Source organism: Oryzias latipes, chromosome 6 (genome assembly GCF_053564925.1).
Source record: "Oryzias latipes strain Hd-rR chromosome 6, Olatipes_Hd-rR_3.1".
NCBI classification, from domain to species: domain Eukaryota; kingdom Metazoa; phylum Chordata; class Actinopteri; order Beloniformes; family Adrianichthyidae; genus Oryzias; species Oryzias latipes.
This window is the reverse complement of record NC_136242.1, coordinates 27,231,810-27,252,694: the sequence shown is the minus strand read 5'-3', so window position 1 is coordinate 27,252,694 and position 20,885 is coordinate 27,231,810. Positions and strand designations below refer to the sequence as shown.

The window sequence follows — 20,885 nt, the reverse complement described above, 5'->3', positions numbered from 1 at the left end:
CATCCCCTCACAACCCCAAGCTAACATTAAAGATGCAACAAAAGTGGCAAGCAACACCGGAACTATCCAGCCGTGCAGTTCTGCCAGATGAGGACGAGGAAAATGAAGACGTACACATGGATCTAGTCGTCTATAGGTGGATGCATCAGAATGGGAAACTTTGGCCCACCTATTTCACTTTCTGCATTGGAAACGAGAGATTTTTTAAACAGCATCTTTTTCATTTACTCTGGATTCCTCCTGATTTGAATAAAGAAATACTCAGAAATTCAATTTTAATCTTAAGTTATTTTATACATGTCCTTGTATATGTCCTATGGAGTACTTGGAAGGGTGGCAAAACACCAGATCCTGAAAGAAGCTTGCATTGATGATTTCTTTATCTCTGTCAATTATGATATTAATATTGACTCAAGAATGGGGAGGGGCAAGTGTGGGGCAAAGCTTTTTGCTTGCCACCCTGTAGCTCTGCCCCGGAGTGCGTCTTTCAAATATTTGCTTGGACTTCTGATTTACTAATGCCCAGAAGTGAATTTAAGGATTTTAAGACCTTTTTGAAGAAAATTAAAAACTCATTTAAGACCATGTGTAGAAAGGAAATTAAACAGTCTGCAGTTTCTTGATTTACACATGCAATTCCATAGTCAAGTCAAAATATCTTTTAGCAAACCACTCCAAGAACAGAAAAAAAAAGAAATTATTAAAGGAATGTAATTTAAAAAAATCTGCAAGGTTAACGCTAATTCTTCCTGCTGTGTACACAGTCAGTGAGGCCTTTGAGAAAGAGAAAAGATAATTTCAAAGCACAAATTTCTACTTTCAGGCTGGAAAAGTGCCATGGCCTTAGTTGGAATGGACAGAGAATGTGGATAAACTTTACAACCTTGTTTGTTTTACTTTCCATTGAAATAGGTGCTGATAAACCCTTTCAGAGTGAGTCCTAAATATCTATTTTTTATATTTAAGAAGGTCTTTTTGTATATTCAAAACTACATAAAGAAAGTTAGTCTCATCCCTTTGAGTTTCTACATCATAGGCATATGTGATGTGATGTGATGCATGGAGCACAAACAGAAAAAAGAAGTAAACTTATTAAAGACAATTTGAAGCCAGTATTTAACTCTGATCCATTTGACCCAGACCACAGTTTTTTCTTTAGATAATTAACTTCGTTTGGCAGCAGTAAAAACGTACCTGGACTCTGAGGTCAATCTCACTACAGTGTGAGGGCAGACAAACTATCCAAAGGAACAACGTAAAGTAAAAACGGAAACTACTGTTACTAACAAGCCCTTTTTTATTGATTGTTTTTTGGTGGATTGTTCAGCTTTAACTGAGTTCCAGATTTTTGAGTCTACATACAATCTCTTTGCATTTAAAAATGTAAAAATCTATAGAGAGAAAACAGAAGGATGACTTTCAAAACCCAAGTCTCTGGGACAGTCTCCGTCACATCACCAGTACTTTTGTTTTCTGCTGTTAGGAGGCCCACAGCTTTGCTTTGTCCATCAGAGTTCTAGTCTTCTGAAACCTTTAGTGAGAAATGGTAATGGATCTGACAGAAACACTCATTGAGTGGTGTTCCGTTAGTGATAGCCTGATCCTGAATTAAAGCTTCCATTTTCCATCCATTTTACTCCAAATAGGACCAGCATTTTTAAAAAAGACATCTCTTCTATTTAAAAAATGTCATACCAGCCATTCAGACTTTAAAACTAATTTTAAAAAAATCGCCCACTGAGGTCCGGGCAAGTCAGAGTGGCTTTAAGCAGCTTCTGTGTTCAGCTTGTATTGTTTTTGCTTCTTAATGCAAAAAACAAACGCCGGCTAAGAACAGCTGGTTCTGTCTTGATAGACATTTCTCCATGAGCGTTTTCATTCTACTCCGCCAGTCTAAGTCGAGCGATGATCTCCTCAGGTGCCGTGTAGGACACGCTGTCAGCCAAATGGGTTTAAAATGGGTTTGAACAGCTCCGCTTGAAGGTGGAGTGAAAAATGGGCCGTACAGGTGGATGTTATTGGTGTGATAGCATTATAAAAGCAGGCACAACAGCACACATTTTGTGTCTCCACTCCGGGGAAGCACAAGAGATGCCGTTAAGGGTGGAGCAACAAAAATATTATAAAAAAAGAAAAAGTTGTTGAGAAGGACCAGAGTCCCCGACATCATGCAGCCTTCGTATTGTTGTCATGGTGTGAAGTGAGTGTAAATGAGCAGAGACAGCACAGCTGGAAGAGGAATTTGAAGCTGATTCATTTTAAAAAGCGACAATTCAAATAAAACTGTATATTTTAATATCTGGAGCTGCTGTTAGTTTTTCAATGATAGTTTTAGTATGATCATTTGCATACTTTGTACTGTGAGAATATTTTCTGATCAACTAGCATCCCCTTTGCTGACATACCAGACTATGACCATAATACAACCAATTTGATCAGGGCGAGATATAATCTGTAGGCACCTCTAGAAACCATTTGGACATGAGAAGGAAAAAGACACTAATTCACATCATGATTTTCACTGATTAGGATACATTTCCAGCTGGGAATGAATGGCTGTTTTCTGTTCTTCAGGGTAACTGGAGATTTAAAAAGGTTGATGCTTCACTGCTCATCTGATTAGCTTCTCCAGTCCAGCTGCTGGTGGGGAATTCAAGTTATTGATATGCTGCTTTAAAGATGAAGACATGTCGTGTGAGCAGATGAAGAGAATTTTAGCAGGAGAGGGATCATGCGTGAGCAGCAAGAGTCCAGTTGCCGAAAAGAGTAGAATCCTGCAGTAACAGGACCTGAGTGGCTGAGATGCATTACAAACTGCTGTTGGCCCGATTTATTCTAATTTAAGTCCTAATTTTATTCTGCTATTATCTAATTAAATTCTATTTGCACACGCCCCACTGCATAAATGCACCCTTCATGATTAAGGTTCTAACTGACTTTATTGAAGCTATTTTCAAATTAGCACTTGTTTTTTGTTTTTTTTTGGCCTCTTTCTGTTAACTGATCGATTTATTTTTCATTATTGGTTCATTCCTTTATCACACAAAACACACAAAATCTGTAGGTGTTATAAATCAATATGGTAATGAGTTAGAATGACTTCTCTTTCGTGTGAATTTTCACTTTTGTGCCACAGTAACTAAAGTTATCTAATCGAATCTAATCTAATCAATAGCGGTTGTTGTTAAATCTTTACGCCTGTTTTACACTGGTTCTTCTGGGGTGCGTCTCCCCTGTGTTGCGTCTCTGTTTGCCCCACATTCCCCCTGGCTTCTGGAGGAGTGGTTTCTTCTGCCACCGCCGTGTCGAGTACTTCATCCAAAACTATGGCAACCAGGCCCCATGTCCTCATCTTCCTCACTGAGTCCTTGTAAAATTCATAGTTTGGGCAGCAGTTTAGCTAAGGCGGTAGAGCAGGTCGTCCAACAACCGAAGGGTTGGCGGATCGATCCCTGCTCTCCCCAGCCAGCTGTTGCCCCCCAAGCGCGGCTAGTCAGCAGCTCACCGCTGGGTTAAAATGCGGAGAAGAATTTCCCCATTGTGGGATAAGTAAAGAATGATGTTGTGGTTTTGGACTTCCAAAGTTAAACTTTCGTCATCCATGCCGATAATAGATGACGATGTTATCTGTGGTGTTAATGTGCATTATGAGGTGGGCATGTCACACCTTAAAAATAACATTTATTTTAGAAACTTTTATTTTGAAAGTGCAAAGGAAGTTTTTATTTTGAAACCCGAACCTGTTTCCCATGTCTGGCTGTTTGCAAAATTTGCGCATCAACAGACTGAAATAGAACTCTTACGTCGAGCTTGCGTTGCGTCCTGGAAGGATGGACGTCAGGCGCAGACATGATGGAGGTAATGTAAACATTCCGATTAATTGACAAATGTTTTATTTTGGGCGTCAACGCAACAGAGACAGACTGCAGACGGACCAGTGCAAATCGGCCCCTGTCACAACTGCTCGTAGGAGTGGGTTCGGGCTACCTGCAAGTGAAAAGCGGGCAACTCAATATGGAGACACGCAGGTGGCTCGCATGACATATCAAGATCGTGGACCGCTCAGTGAGCCAGTGGAGAGAAAATGTTGATTTGCAGATTTTTTCTTTAAGCATGCTGCAGGGGACAGGTTTTAACGAAAACTTATAAAACATGCAAAGGTACGTAAGGGTGAAGTAGGTGAAATACGCATGTGTATGGATTTTTTATTTTGTCAACCCTCCCAGATCCTGCTCACAGCGTAAGGATCATAAGGATAAATTGGAGCTCCTTGCATGCCGCCTGCCTGTTAGAATACAGGAAATCAGCTTGTGTTGGCATTCTATGGGTAACTTATGGTCACTTACGTATCACTTACACCCCCTTTGTATGCAGTATTTGCGTGGGGTCAGTAAAGGATCTTACTAACAATTTAGAGTGTGGCATAAGGAGGCTGTATGGCAGCATCACCTGTACCTCATCGTGTGTACAACTTACAATATCCTTAAAAATATTTTACGATATACTGACACATTCCATTTTCATGACACCACTTGGCTCGAGTTTCAAGGGAACTGCGAGATACACTTCCACTCCCCTCTAAGATACGGATACTCATGTCTACGACCCTCTACTGACCCATACAACCTGTGTGGCACCCGTACGGGTCATTCCCCATATGGGTGCAAGCCAAAACCCATTTGGTATAAAGGTTCTATTTGTGACTTGCCATTGCTTTGGTTTTATATTGTATGTGCCTTCCCGACACCACCCTGTGCATGTGCCAGGACTTGGGACGGCAATCGAAAGCACTTGATTGTGTCCTCAGTGTGGTTGCATTGTGTACAGCTAAACCAAACCAACTGAACACATTTGTTTGGGTAGAATATGGTGTAATGGAAATGCAGCAGGTTTCTGTCTTACCGTGTTGCCTTTGCTTTGCGTTAGACTGTTGTCCTGCCGCTCTGGTATGATGGGAGAGGATTTCAATGGGGGGGAAAGGGTGAGGTCCCTGCGCAGAGGCCGCGAATCCACCTTTTCTCCCAGTCTGTCCAGCTTGTGCAATGAGTCCTTTCCTCCATCTCTACTATCTCGGTTCTTATTCCTCTGCCGAGTTGTACCGTGTGATAGCTCCTCCCCGTGCCTGTCCTCCCCATGCCCATGGGGCTTGTGGGTAATGGAGGCTCTGGGCTGTAAAGGTTTCATTTCCATCTCATAGTTGCTAATTTTCTCCTCATCCTGCTCCAGTAGCCGACCGCCCCTTCCGTGCACACCCCTGTGCCCAGATGTCCAAGTGGCAGATGAGGATGACTCTGTCCACATATCCCCCCTAGCTTGTCTGTGATTGGACGAGCCATGTTCCCGGGATTTGTGATTGGAGGAGCTATGTTTGTGTCCATTGGTCCGGCTCGTTCCACGGCCACTGACCCCACTGCCTCCTTTTGGAAAGACTCCCCTCTTCTTGTCCTCACTCCAGCTGTTAGCCCGGGTGTACTCCCCCTTCCCTCCTCCATCCCCTCCCCCACTTCCTCCTTCCATCCATACCTGAATCTCTAATTGACCTCCACCCACACTTTTTTCCCCTCTGTCCGCTCCCTCTTTCCCCTTTTCTCCATGATCCACAGCAGTCTGACGGTGAAAACGGGCGCTCTTGCTGCGCTGGGATGGCCGAGCAGGCGGAGGGGGCGTGTGGGGCGGAGAAGAGGAGGGTGGGCTTAGATCAGGTGTCACAGCGTCAATCGAGGGGTCGTCAGAGCCCACGCTCTTCATGTAGAGGTCAGGACTCTCAGCTGTACCAGCGCTGCTCGAGAGGCCCTCACCCTCCACCTCACTGGACACCTGACGTTTGGGACGCTGCACCTCCATACCTGTGAGGGAAAACGGCAGAAGCGAGAGCATTCAGGGAGGGGATAATAACATTACTAAGTTGTGCTTTGGACTCATGTTTGAGAAAGTACAGCTCAGTTTGGAGTAATCTGGCTTGCCTTTCCACTGCTCTGATAAAGGCTTAGTCAGAACTGCCCTTAAAGGTGGATACCGGCTGTCAGTCTGCATAAAATGGGCAAATCTGTATTGGCACACAGGTGCCCTATATGAAATAACAAGGTCGTTGACTGCTTGGTGAGCCTTTAGAGCGAAAAAAAATTCATGCACATTTTTTAATGAGCATGTTGCAGGCAATATATCTTGGTAAAAACTTAAAAATGCTAGGTTAATAAGTAAGGGTGAATAAGTGAGACAGAGGCATGTTGTGTGGATTTTTCGTTTTCAGACCCCCCAAATTCTACGCACTGTCCAAGGAGCCCGATAGTGCTCAAGTCATAAGTGCACACTCCTTGCATGCAGCCAGACTGTTGGAATTTAGGAAATTAGACAATCAGACCATAGCACGTGTTGGAATCCTATGGGCGTCCCAAAAACAGTTGCGTATCACCTGCACACCCTGTGCGTGAGGCATTTCTGCATGGTCAGTAAGGAACCAGAACGCACTCCTTTTGAGCATCCAGAGTGTGGGGTAAGGACACCTTATGAGAGCATCACCAATACATCATAAGTGCGAGCAACTTACAAATACTTCACGATACTCTTACCCCTACACACAACAATCCTATGTTCCATTCCATAACGTCCCTTAAGGAGGCCGCACAAGCCTCAAGGGAACTGCTAGACACACCTGCGCTCCCCGTAAGATGCGGCCGCTCCTCTCCAACACCCTCCCCAGGCCATGACAACCCCAAAACTTGCAGCTCCCGTGTGGGTCAACCCTCCGTACGGATGCATGTGATCTCAAACCACGAGTGAATTACAGTATTTCATCTGGGTCCACAGCACATTGTTCCAAAGGTGTACCAAATAAAGGGGACCATTTATCAACAAAAACATGACTGATAAAGATGAAGTGAAGATTAAGTACTGATACGGGCAACTCAATATGGAGACACGCAGGTGGCTCGCGTGAAATATCAAGATCGAGGACCGCTCAGTGAGCCAGTGGAGAGAAAATGTTGATTTGCAGATTTTTTCTTTAAGCATGCTGCAGGGGACAGGTTTTAACGAAAACTTATAAAACATGCAAAGGTACGTAAGGGTGAAGTAGGTGAAATACGCATGTGTATGGATTTTTTATTTTGTAAACAGCGCACAGCATAAGGATCATAAGGATAAATAGGAGCTCCTTGCATGCCGCCTGGCTGTTAGAATATAGGAAATCAGCTTGTGTTGGCATTCTATGGGTAACTTATGGTCACTTACACCCCTTTTTGTATGCAGTATTTGCGTGGGGTCAGTAAAGGATCTTACTAACAATTTAGAGTGTGGCAAAAGGAGGCTGTATGGCAGCATCACCCATACTTCATCCTGTGTACAACTTACAATATCCTTAGAAATATTTTACGATATACTGACACATTCCATTTTCATGACACCACTTGGTTCGAGTCTCAAGGGAACTGCAAGATACACTTCCACTCCCCTCTAAGATACGGATACTCATGTCTACATGTCTACAACCCTCTACTGACCCATACAACCTGTGTGGCACCCGTACGGGTCATTCGGGTCATTAATGCATTTTTCTGTTTTGTGAAGCACCTTGAATTACTTTGTGTATGAATTGTGCTATACAAATAAACTTGCCTTGCCTTGCCTTGCCTTGCCATTCCCCATATGGGTGCAAGCCAAAACCCATTTGGTATAAAAGTTCTATTTGTGACTTGGCATGGCTTTGGTTTTGAGACACTCAGAGTGTCCAAATCTGGTCTTTCAAATTTATTTGAATTATCTGAATTATTTGGTCAGTTTAAACCTGGAATTACCTGGTCAAACTTCATCAACAGCATGCAGGGATTGTAAAAAACAAGCAGGATGTTAGATCCTGAAGCTCAGGAAGCCCTGATTTGTACTACCCTCTTGGTACAAAATCTTAATGGAGCAACTTCATCTAACTTAGACTATGGGAAAACTCTACGAATTCTCTATGGGCCTTTTGCTTCAGGAAATATGTTACAGTCCTCAAAGAATGACATAATCCATTAATAAAAGTACATTGTCCCAGTGATTTCCCACCTAACTTTTCTTTTTTGACATTAGTTGAATAATCTCTAAATGTCTATTAATTCATTTGCAGATAACATTAGGTTGGAAGATGTAGATGTTCACTGTCTAAAAACAACTGCGCAGTTAAATGTCAGTGCTGACGCTAGTTGACACAAAGTGTTTTACTCAGCGACGTGGGGAAACAAGATGCTGAGATTATCAAAGTTGGCAAAAGAGCAATCACTGTCATCCCAAATGTCTCTGAGTGTGTTAGTGAGGAGAGCATGTTGGAAAGTCAGCGTGTGTTCGGCTGTCAGGCTGCATGTTCGTTTGCATTGGCTACCTGCAGAGCCCTGCAGTCCTGAGTGATATAAGCAAAATCGCAGAGCTGGAGGGAGGCCGGCGCTGACCTTTATCCCCAACCCACACACACAAATGTAAGAATATATTATCAATGATTTTTTGCTTTGTTTTGCATATTTAACCTTAAACAATTCATGCAACCCAAATTAAACAACGGTATATGCAATGGAGCAAAAAAAGCATTTGTCAGTCGATGATTCTACAAGTTGTCCCACTAAATGTTATAGAAAGGTTTTTAATGTTAACCAGAGATACTCTTCAACTGTGAGAGACAGACTATAAATAAAAAATAATCCTGGAAATATTCAAAGGAAAGCTGTGATGTTTCAGTCGTATCGCTGGATAACATGGACTTTCAACTCTTCCCACAGATTCTCTGCTGGATTGGGGTCCAGAGACTGGCTTGGCTACTTCAGAACTTTTAAATGCTTTTTAAATATAATTCTTTTGTTGCCCAGGTGACGCGTTTGGGATCATTGTTATGCTGGAAGATCCAGCCATGTTTCATCCTCAATGATCTGTCTGAAGGAGGTTTTATCCAAACTGTCACCATATACAGCCCTGTTCATATTTTCCTTAATACAGAGATTTTTAAACTATAATGACATTGTGTGTTACTAATAGTAACCTTTGTTACTGTTCTTCCAGCTCTCTTCAGGTCATTGACCAGTTTTCCCCTTGCAGTTCTGGGCTGTTTCCTAAACATTCTCAAGATCCTCTGTACCCCACCAGATGATGTCTGATGTCACAGATGATGATCGTCACAGACCTCTCATCGTTTTAAGTGGGATAACTTGCAGAATCAATGACAATCACTTATTTTTTTCTGTTCTGTATACATAAAAAAAAAAAGGAGTACAATCAAATGTGCTTGGTACATAAAAATGTCCAGGAACCAGACAGAGCAAATACTTTCTTGTTGAATGGAACTGTAAAAAAACCTGATAGGACTGAATATAATATATTCATAATAATCAATAAGTAGTGCAGGTTTGAGTGACAGAGTAAGGCGCACCGTTTCCAGGGTGTTGGAAGGAAGGCGAGAACTGCTTGGCGGTGACTCTTGCCATGCGACTCTCCTCTTGGGCTTTCTGAGCTGCAGCGACTGCCGCCTCTGCTTTACCCTGTGCGTGAGCCGTCCTGCAACACAAAAACAACACAAACTGTATTTCTAAAAACTGAATTTTAAAACAGACCAAAACTGTGGTTCATTAAGCTCATTGTTTTGCCCTTTTTTAACTATTGAATTCAAGTATTAAACTTGAAGGGCTAGGGTTAAAAGAGGTGAACGTCTTTTTGTTCTTTTGATGCTCCTATTGACCCTGCCAGGACCTCCTTTAGATGACGGGGTTATATCTCTCACGAGATTCACCCTCCGCTATAATAAGGCTGTCATTCATTAGACAGGATGGACCCAGAATTCAATAATCTCCCCTTTCAACTCAACTAAATTAATTGACCAGCTTTGTTCCATCCTTTCTATATCTGGTGTTATCTTCACCAAAGCATAAGTAAGCCTTTTTGACTCCTAACCCTCTTTTTAATGTCTAATTTTGTTATCAGTAATAGAATTAAAGCCTCCTTTTATTCCTGTGAAGTCAGACTCAGCCTGGACTTCCAAGACCTTGATGTTACTGCAAAACTCTGGATCTCCTGGAGAATTTTGACAGATTTGCAACATGTGCTGAAAAAAATGTCCCTACATTCTGTTTCATAAAAGTGAGAAAAACAAAGGAAAACAGATGATGAAGACCACACTGGATAAATAGAACACAAAATGAGAATCGAGTCATCATAAAAGTAAATGTTTACAGCTAATGAACAACAGAAGCCAAATTATTCTGTGCTGTTTTCTCATTGTGGAACCTTTTGTTCTTTTTTATAATAAACATAAAATACCTCTGCTTCTGTTGCCTTTAACTTCCTGCAGCAGATGTTCCAATGTTGTGTTTGGCCTGGTTTTGTTGGCCTGTTTGGCCCAGAAAGCCTGGATCTCTTCACTTTTGTGCACTTTCAGTATGTCGGATTGCACAGAATGGTTTTTAAATGCAATTCAAGTTGTAATTTATCAAAACTTTGGTCTGAACTGGACTGAATAAAAATGGAAAGGATTATTATAATCTCGCTTTTTATGCTGACTTGGTGTATCAGGATGACTTTGGTTGTAAATCTGCATTATAAATAGAGGTTTTGTTCACAAAACTAATATGATCATCAAATTTTAGTTCAGAGGAGTGTTTCAGGTTACTGCATACCATTAAGACCCTGGTGTATGTGCCCTGTCACAGGTTCATCAAAAAAGGTAAGTAAAAGACAAATAAAACCTTAAAATCTCAAATAAGACCTTAAACCTTTAACATAAGAGTCTTTTGAATCTTAAGAAAGCCTCTATGTCCTGAAACATAGACTGCCTGCTCTGGAACTGGACTTGTTCTTCCAAAATGAACCACCTCAGACTCAGAATCTCAGGACCAGCGTTTTGTTAGTCTGCAGGACTAAACACAGTGAAGCAGCAATTCCGTTTTTAGAAAAGGAACAGCCTTCCTAAATATGTTTGACAACATTCAAGACCAGACCAAAACAGTTTAATGTATGAAAAGGAAAGTCCTTTATCTGAACCCCCCTCATTATTTCCCAATTTAAGGGGATTTTCAACATATTTAATTATTTTACAGTTTGAAATGTAGATTCTCCAGTTTAGGTTTAGTTTGTCTTCTTTTCTTTAAACTTTTAATTACTTTGTGTATGAATTGTGCCGTGCAAATAAATCTGACACACTTTTAAAAAAAAAAAAAGTTTAGAGTCAAGTCTCAGAGTCGAGTTTTAGAAATGTCTCTAGTAAAGTTTCAATTGCCGAGAAAAGGTTTAGTCAGGTGTAAAGCCTCTCCGGGAGGATCTTCAGTCAAGTTGTAGGTGTGTAGAACTTTATCAGGTAAAGTTTTAATTCTTCAAAGAAGCCATCGTGAATTACATTTCTTGAGGAGAAATTTTGGGTAAAATCTATTGTCCCTTATACCTTAATCACAACTGCCCTTACGGATGGACACAGACTGTCAGGGAGCGACAAATGGGCAAATCTGTATGGGGCACACGAGGGGTACGCTCGAAAAACTATGATAGTGGACCACTATGGGAGCCTATTGGGTATCAATGTTCATCTGCATATTTTTCTACAAGCATGCTCCGGGCGACAGCTTGTACTAAGCACTTATACAACATGTATGGGTCAGTAAAGGTGACCCGGTTAAAAGCCCGGTTTATACTTCCCAGCGATCGGCCATCACATCAATCGTCTCCACGGTCTAGTTCATACTAATGTTGGCTGGCTTTGCTTTCAACTGTCCACGATAACTGCGATGAATTTCTGAGTGGTGTTTAGAGTTTTCAAGTACCGTAATGCCTTTTTTGGATTTATTTTTCACATTAAGGACATCTTGATTGTACACTCTGTGAACGCACAGGTACACGATGAGGCAGAGGAAGAAGTGGCGTGTTCATCGACTAAACAGAAGAAGGCAATTCAGAGGCGAAAACAAATAAAAACCATAAAACAGAGGCGAATTGCACTCTCTAATGCTGCAAGGTATGAGATATAAGATATGTCTTTCCAGTACCTTGCTTTATTTTCTAACTGGTTGTCCACTCTGTCTCTCTCCCTGTGTCTGTGTGTAAAGTTAGGTATTTTTTTAACTTCTTCAATTAGGTTTTATCATCTTAGGTGTTATAAAGAAATTGTTCCTAACAGAATTGCTCCGTACTCCAGTCGCCTCAACAAAATTCAGGTTAAATTATGCAATTTTTGTGTGATTGCACTATGGGCATAAAATTCCAGTTGCAGATTATGTCATAAGCATGTGTCACATTTCCCAGCGATCAGGGCGATTCCGCTTCAATGGCCTTGCAACCAATGCGACCTGAGCGATTCTAAATCGCGTGGAAATATAAACTAAGCCTTCAGATGGCCACATGAACTCCCATAGAACTGCAAGATACAGCTGTGCTCTCCTTAAGCTGCAGCACCCGTACATGCGGGTGAGTGATGCTTTAACAAAGGACTCCAAGGAATTGTGTCAGTCTGAGGACTACTAAAGCTCAAGAACCCCTAAAGTATCTCAGGACAGGTGTAAAGTTTGGAAAGTAGACATCTCAAAGCTCCTGAGGATGTTTTTTCGACTCCATACTTCTGTTTGTGGAAAATGTGAAGAACAAGCGCTACTCAAAGATCAAAAAACCCTAAAAATTTCAAGAGAGGATATGATTGAGTTCAGGCGACAAACTATGTTTGTTTTCTGGCTAAAGAGTCTCAAATTAAGACAATAGACGGTCAGCTTCCCGCCGCCTTTAAATATCTCCATTTGTGTCCTTTGAATGCATCTTGTAATGACATTTTCTGGGATTATGGACACTCACAAAACAGCTTTAATAATCCCACGGCTGCTGTGGCCACGTGATCCTTTCATCACAGACAGAAAGAGCATTAGTCATATCTGTTATCTTTTTCTATAGAGTTTTGTTATAGAATATAAATCTTATTACACAAGACACCTGATCTGAACACACAACAGAAAGCTGACATCAACACATTACATGATTATCCCCACAGCAGTGATGGAAGGACAATAGAGATGCACTATGACACTCACTTTGCTGGAAAACATCTCTTTTCTTATCCCTTTCATCTCTGTAATAACTCTTCAGCACATCCCTCTTATCTTTTTTCTGCTTCCCTCTAATTGCCCTTTCTGGTTTTATAATAATCCTGTCTTCACCTGCTTCTCACCCACCCGCGCCTTTTTCTCTGTCCAACCGATCTTCCTCACCACACCAGCTCTCCAGGCCATGGCCTGCCTGTTTCTTGCCTCTTCCTCACTGTGTCTCGGCAGCCGTTCTCCTTTCTCTCTGGGCAGTTTTGATGCTGTGTTGCATGTCAATGGCTATTGATTTTGTTTCCTCTCTGCTTTGCAGTGCTGGCATCACCACGCCAGACCCACAGTATACCCAACACCGCCATGTGTTGGTTATTGAGCTAGAGGGGCACGAATTAAGAAAAACGAAAAGTAGTGGGCTAATTCCTTTTTTTTGTTCATATGACTAATACGCTAAATTAAAACAATTCTCTGCCTCGTCTTTTCCTCCTTGACTTCATGTCCGAGGAGCAACCTGTTTCTCTCTGAAGAGAAGGGAGCAGCCTGTTCAAAGCCGGTTTGATCATACAACCAGCATCCTGTCTTGAAAAAAAGAGCTGCAGACGAAGGACAGCAAGAGAAACAGGGAAAGATGAAGTGAGATGATGAGGGAGAGGGGGAGGAGAGTCTTTGACAAAGGAGATGGAGAGCAGAGAAGAGGACAGGCTGAAAAGAAGATGGAGTTAAAAGGTGTAATGTATTCAACATCAGTAAATCACTGCCTGGTTAATTGAGAGACGGCTTAATTACAGCGGCGTCCACAAGTCTGACAAGCTCTGAAATGGGCATGTTGATGCTAAATTAGTATTGTCGACGTGTTGTTTTTTTGTCTTTTAAATGATTATAATAAACGGGTAAATGGATCAGCGCCAGACACACAGGTAGCGCCTGGGAGAAAATTCTTCTTCTTTTGTGTATTTGCTGGTTATTAGCACTCATCCGCCATCTACATTAGGAAGAATAGATCCCACAAATCTTATTTATTTATCATTTAGTTCTCCATGCCTCTGTTTGGTACAGTGTGATTGTACCATGTACATGTACCATGTGTTGTCCCTATTGTCCCTTGTCCCCACGGAGGGGAGTGGGAGTGATTCCAGATTTCAGTTGCCTTGTCCGTGCTCCTGTACGAGGCCGTGGACCTCGTCTCTGGATTGTCTGTGCTGCTGTACCTGAACCTGTCCCTCAACTCCATCTTGGTGAAGTCCATCTGCTGGACTTTTTAAACATGTAGTTGCAGAGTTAGATCAGCTAATTCTTCTCCAAGAGTTCTGGTACATCGCCTGTCCGTCCTGGGAGAGTATCCCTCCTTCATGTGGACATTCCAGAGGTTTCTTCTTTTTTTTCCAGAATTCGTTTTTTTAGGTTTTCCTTACCGAGAAGAAGGGTCTAAGGGCAGGGACGGCCAGTTTAGCTTAGTCTGTTAAGTTACCTATTTTGAAGAATTTTATGACTTTATGTTCATCACGTTTTCATGTTGTCATACAATTGCTGGTATGAAGCTCATTGAGACGACTATTGTTGTAACATTGGGCTATATAAATAAAATTGAAATTGAAATCTTGCTCCAGACCTTTTGTTTTCACAGCTTTGTTCATATAAATGTCCTTCTTAGAGTTATATTGATCCAAACGGACACAAACCGAAATTATTACTGTCTCCTTTGTGATCATGTTTACAACAGTCACTTCCATGTTTTGAAGTGGATGCTACTACTGAAATAATCCTTAGTGACAGTCCTTTAAAGGATAGGAGCGAGAGTCTTTATCGCCACAAACGTGCACTTTTTAGGCTTAAGCTATAGAGAGGAGCATATATTTACTTTGTAAATAAGATTTTTTCGACTCAATGTGAAGTGTTTCTTCCTTTTTAAGTATACTTGGCCACACTTACCAACCTGCATGGATTCAAACACCAATGCAAGACTTTTCTTTGTGCCAACTCACTGCAGAGATGATCAGAAAGGGTTTTTGAGTCCAGGTTAAGCTAATAAATAAGAAAAGGTACAAATTTACACAAAGAAGGACAAACGGGAAACATCCGCTGTCAGCTGGGTTCTGAAGGTGACCTGATGGAGCAAAAACATCGATCCTGAGCCTCCAGGCTGCTCCGGATCTCGTCTGTTGCCATGGGTATCAGGAGCAGCGTTTCTCAGGACAGCACCACTCGGCCTGCGTGTTTTTGCACACCTTTAAATGCTCCAAAACGTCTGATTAAAACCATGAGGATTAAATCAGATGTAAGAGAAGGATCATGGGTCAAATATATAGTATGCAGTAACGGAGGACTTGGACTATGAAAGAAAAGAAACGTTTTGCTACTGGAGGAGTTAATATAAATAAATCTGTCAACTGAACTGTTCTGGAGATCAGCCTAAAAACACCAAAATACAAAGAAGAAAAAACTGTCAACTTTAAGGCTTTTTGATTCAATTCAAAAAATCTGGAACGCACACAAGTTTATTCACACATACACCCTTTTACACCAAAGGTTTAGCTCAGGTGTTCACATTCTTTCGCCCACCATAACTCATTTGGTTTTGATTTGATTGGGTTTGATTTGATTTGAAATAGTTTATTTCAAGCAATCAAACAAGAACGATACACAAAAACAACACAATCAGCAGTTATACATTCAAACTTATGATAATTAGACATAAAATTAAATAATGCTTGAAAGGGAGTGGAAGGAAGTGAATTTGTATAATCCCACCCCTGTTCTACCGTAACCATTTTTATTACATGATTTATCATGTAATAAAAATTTCCTCATCAATGCAATTAACGTAATTCCAGCACATTCTGAAGTGGAGACAATATGCAACCCCTTTACGTTAGTAATGTGCTGCATATGGGTGCAAAGCTGTTATGGCAAGTTGCTTTTCTCCACGTTAGAATCAGTTGATTTACACTGATCGCCTGAACAGTCAAGGAGTCAAAGAGCGTGTGTTGCAGGCGACATCTCTGGTGTTTAAGGGGTCAAAAGCAAAAACTTCAGGAAAGCTTTCTTTAAAAAGAATATCAAAAATGAGAGCAGCAAACCTCCTTTATTTAGCATTAACATTAACATTTAAGCAAGGCTCATAAAAACCCACATAAAATCTATATTTTAAACAATGGAATCACAGGTCCGTTCACACGTCCGCATGCATGCTTGCATCATCAAACACAAAAACTGAGGTTTTCCTGCAGAACAGCCCACAGATGTAAATTATATCTAATTAAGTTTTGTTTGTTTCTAGTTTTTTCTTCCAAACAAGCACAGGTTCATTTCTCCGCCAGCAGCTTGTCCCCCTCTTCACCCTCTTCTTGAAAATCCAGACCGATCGCAGGAAATAAAAGTGTTCATCATCTCAGAGCAGACGAAAAAGTGTCTGTAGTTCTGGGCAAAAATTACCTTAAAGCCCCACTCCTATGATAAATTGTGTTTTTGAAGTTTGTAACATGTTCTTGTGACATTTTTCTGATGATGAAAGACATATGTAAAGAAAATTAAAGTTAAATTTGCATTTCTAGGTATAACTTTTATTTAAATTCAGGTATGCCAAAGGCATACATGGATATATTCGTCTGCAACTGGATGAATCAGAATGGAGCGCAGCAGGGAGACTTCGGTCCGCCCATCTCAGTTTCTAGGTAACAAATGACAGCTATCTCAAACTTCACTTTTTCTCTGCACCTGAATCACAACGATTGGAATAAAGAAATACTCAGAAATGTAATTTTGAGCTTAATCTTCTTAATATATGTCCTCCATCATCAGAAAAATGCAACAAGAACAAGAATGGGTTGTTAATTGTTGGTGAAGTATAGATAGATGTGAAATGTTTTTCTGCTCAGGTACCTTGGATATACATGATCCCCGGTTCCCTTTGTGTGTCTGATGACATTGTTGTGAGAACATCAGTTTCCTTCAAACAAAACTAAAACAGAAATAATGGAAATCGTGACAGGTTTGCGTTCCGAAACACGGGAGTCACTCCCGTCGCTGTCCTCACAGCACGAGCTTCCACGCCCCGTTTTTCTCTGAATCACAAGATGTTTAAAAATAGATCAGTGGAGCACGAGTGAATGAGCAGGCATATCAGGCCCAAGAAAGATGAGCGAGATAACGAAAGACAGAGGGAGTTGGAAAGTCAAAACAAAGACGAGAGAACAACAGGCGGGCAGATGGAGGAAAGACATGACGAGATGAACTGGGAGCCAAAAGAGAGGGTTTAATCCTGGGCTAATATCCTCTCATCATCATCATCATCATCATTGCTCTGACCCAGCTGATGATGAGGATGATTCATATCTCACAGAGCTTTCCGGTTTGCATCACTGCTATTTGCATCCGAGCGTGCTCTTGTGTTACTCACGTTGGAGGGACATAAACCTGTTTACACACAACTCAGTTTTGGGGCCAAACCCCCCCAGAAAAAGACTCCAGGAGAGGACTGGAAGTCAAAACAGTGTCCTGTGATGTGATGGAAACACAACATCAGTGGGTGAGTGTTTTGGGCTTTAGGCTAGCTGATGAAACCAGTTCACAGGATGGCAGCGTGACGCTGCATCCACAAAGCGCGTTGAGTCACTTCATCTGCTACTTACAAGTAACAGGTAGTCCTGTGAGACGTGAGTCACACGTGACTGAACAGCACATCAGCCTCAATCATGCAAACAAACACTAAAAATCATTCTGGATCCACTGTGACATTAGACACGTGCACGGCAGATCCTTCGGTCCAACTCAGGATTCTGCTCTGAGGTCAAAATTCACTCGTGCCCTCCGAATTTGTTCATTTACACCGCAGAAAGACATATACCTGAGCTGGACTCACTCCACGAAAGAGCCGATTCATCCTTGAACCAGTTTCTCTAACTTTGCTTGGAGAGAAGAGGAGAATCGCTGCAATTATCGCGTGACTGTTTCACCTCTCAGGGCTTCTCCTGGTGTTCCACAAGGAAATGCCCCACCAATCGGTTATGGGATGGAAGCACACAAAGAGAAGCTGTCCTGCGCTGTGTCACTGTCTAAAAGTGGGTTATGCTCTCCTGTGGGTGTGAGTGCCAAAAAAAAAAATAACCTCCTTAGCCAGGCCAGGCCCAAGCGCCATGTACACTTAGAAAGTGCTGCAGCTTGATAGCTTGATTCTAAAGTCATTATAAATTTGTTTAAAGCAGCAGAAAATGTTGGAGAAATCAGACATTCAGATTAAGAAAATGTAACAAAATGAGACACAAAGTAAAGCAATGATCTAACAAAAATTTAAGAAATGTTTGATTAAAGTGAGAAGTGGTAAAAAAGATGAAAAATAGTGTGGCAAAGCTGTTTTGATTATTACTCTTCTCATGTTACTGATTTATTTTTGACCATTTTCAAAGAGTCTTAGTAAGAAAGTTTCTTCTGAAATGCTCTCAGTTGTTGCAAATGCCTCAAAACTGGAGTTGCTTTGCACCAACAGTCCCACCCACAACTCAGAGGTGAATTTATAATGAACTGCTACCGCTTTGCAGAAAATATGTCCTAGAAAAACCACTCAGATTTTTCGATTTTGGCTGAGAACAACAAAATCATAATTAAAAGACCACTGAAACCTTTTGAAAATAGATCCCCAGATTGGGAATTTTATCTAGTTTTAGTGGGAAAGTGCGACAAATGTGAGACACCTTTTACAATGGGACAGAAAAAACTCCATCAAACTCTTGCAGCAATGCGGGTTGCATGTTTTACTGTATTATTGGATCAGCGCCTCCTGATTCTCTCTTGATTTGGTTTATGGTTATGTAGTTGCACCTCTGATTGAATACATATCTGTGCACACAAGTTGTAACTATGAGGTCAGAGTGCAACACACTGTTGATCTGTTTCAAGGTGACCCGCTAATCAGATTGTACCGCTAACCCTCTTTCAAGCCCTCGCTCCATTCACCGAGTGCAACAGGATCACCCTGCAGACGTTCACGTCAGCAAACCCTCCTGCGTGAACGTGAGCTGCAGGAAACAGACTGTAGGGCTCAAGGTTCCGGTTCTTGGTGAACACCACAAAGAATCCGTTTCATAATGAGAGCAGTCAAGTAATTTTTAAATAATTTTACCTTTTAAACCCAAATAATAAACAAAGAGGTTTTGATAATTAACCAAAAACCAAGTTTTTTGGCTCAGTATTTTGTTTTTATTTCAGAAATATTAATTTCCAAATACTTTATTTGTATTGAGTGTCCACCGAGCAAAACCTAGCAACCCAGTCTTCTATGTTACAGTTTTGGGCCGGCTTGTTTCATGTAAAAGGCTCGAATATTCTCATGCTCCACTTATTGTTACGAATCCAGAGAGCTTTCATCTAAATTAGTAAATAATTTCGACGTGTAAACAGTCTGTTACCTGCTTTTCATGTCTTCTAATGCTTAGGGTTCCAGGTAGGCAATAATATTTCACTCTAGTTTTTATCTTGCATTCAAACACACCTTGTAGTTTGTGACGCTGCAGGAGTCTTGAACTTAAAACTGAAAAGGGAGTAAACAATTTAGCTCCTCTGTATGCTCCACTGAGTAACGTCCAGCAGATTCTGGGACTGAAATGAGTCACTCCTCCAGTTCCTATGACAACAATGTGCATCCATGTCTCCAGGTCCCAGGACTGCTAATTAATTTCTGTTTGGAGTTTTGAGCTAAAAAACAAACTTTGTTGTTCTAATTATCTAAAGACTTTAACTGTGTGGAAAGATTATAACACTGAAACCTCGATCCAAAGGTTAGACTAAAACGAGAGGTAAAATTATGTGAGCAGAACAGCTTGAAAAACTCAAGTTCTACCAGTTTTTTTTGTGCTTTATCCAGCTCAATGCTAATTTAATCCTGATATTAACCCCTTCATTAATCTGCCATTGATCTGCATTAAAATGCACATGCTAGTCATGTGCATTTTGCATGGAGCCATCAGATAAAGTAGGGCAAAAAAGTAAAAAGATTACAGGTGTGTGATGTTCATCATATATAAACTTTTGTTGTTAGAGACGGAATGTACAAAAAGAAAACAGGGAATCCCAGTAAACTGTATTTTCAAAGAGGAAGAATGCTGAATTGCATCCCAATGACATCCTATCCATTGTAAAGCATGGGGGTGGAATCATCATGCTTTGGGGCTATTTTTTACAAAGGGAACAGGAGGACTGATGCGTATTAGGAAGACGATTAATAAGTCTGGTGAATCACTCATCGGTAAATTTTAAGGCAGAAACCTCCTTCTATAAGCAAGAGCGTTGAAGATTAAATGTTTCTGGATCTTCCAGCATGACAAACTTCCCAAGCACATTGCCTGGACAACAAAGGAATGGCTACGTAAAAAGCATTTTAAGGTTCTATAGTGTTCTGGCCAGTCACATGACCACAATCAAATAGAAGAGTCTGTCTTGCCCAACAATAACCCCAAAACATCACAGCTCTTGAGAAGATCTGCATGGAAGAATAGACCAAAATCTGGAGAAGACCTCCAGGACACGTTTGACCTCTGTCATTGACAACCAGGGTTACATTATAACTTTATAAGGGGAACTTTTGTTATTGACCAAATACTTATATTCCACACCATTATGCAAATAAGTTATTTCAAAATCAAATTTGATTTCATGTATTATTTATTTCCTGTACATTCTGTCTAGCATAGTTGAAGTAAATCTATGATAAACGTAACATTTACCTTGCAGAATCGGTGACTGATGGTTATTGTTTGCCCCACTGTAGATGGCTGTGTTAATAATCTTTCAACTATTAACCCTTTGGTGAAAGCAACATCTGTGTAAATTTGCTGAGTCATCACAGTCAGAGCTTGGCAGCTGGCAGAC

The 20,885-nt window shown here is 41.1% G+C and overlaps 1 protein-coding gene across 1 annotated transcript in view; it reads right to left on the bottom strand.

Annotated features, from left to right (window-relative positions):
* Positions 1–20,885, bottom strand: part of jph3b (junctophilin 3b) — a 56,988-nt gene that overhangs the window by 10,544 nt on the left and 25,559 nt on the right. Inside the window, exons 4-5 of the mRNA XM_011476331.4 lie at positions 9,392–9,516; positions 4,903–5,846 (exon numbers count right to left, since the gene is read on the bottom strand). Of these exons, the coding sequence (XP_011474633.2) occupies positions 4,903–5,846; positions 9,392–9,516 (1,069 nt within the window). The remainder of the gene's footprint in view (positions 1–4,902; positions 5,847–9,391; positions 9,517–20,885) is intronic.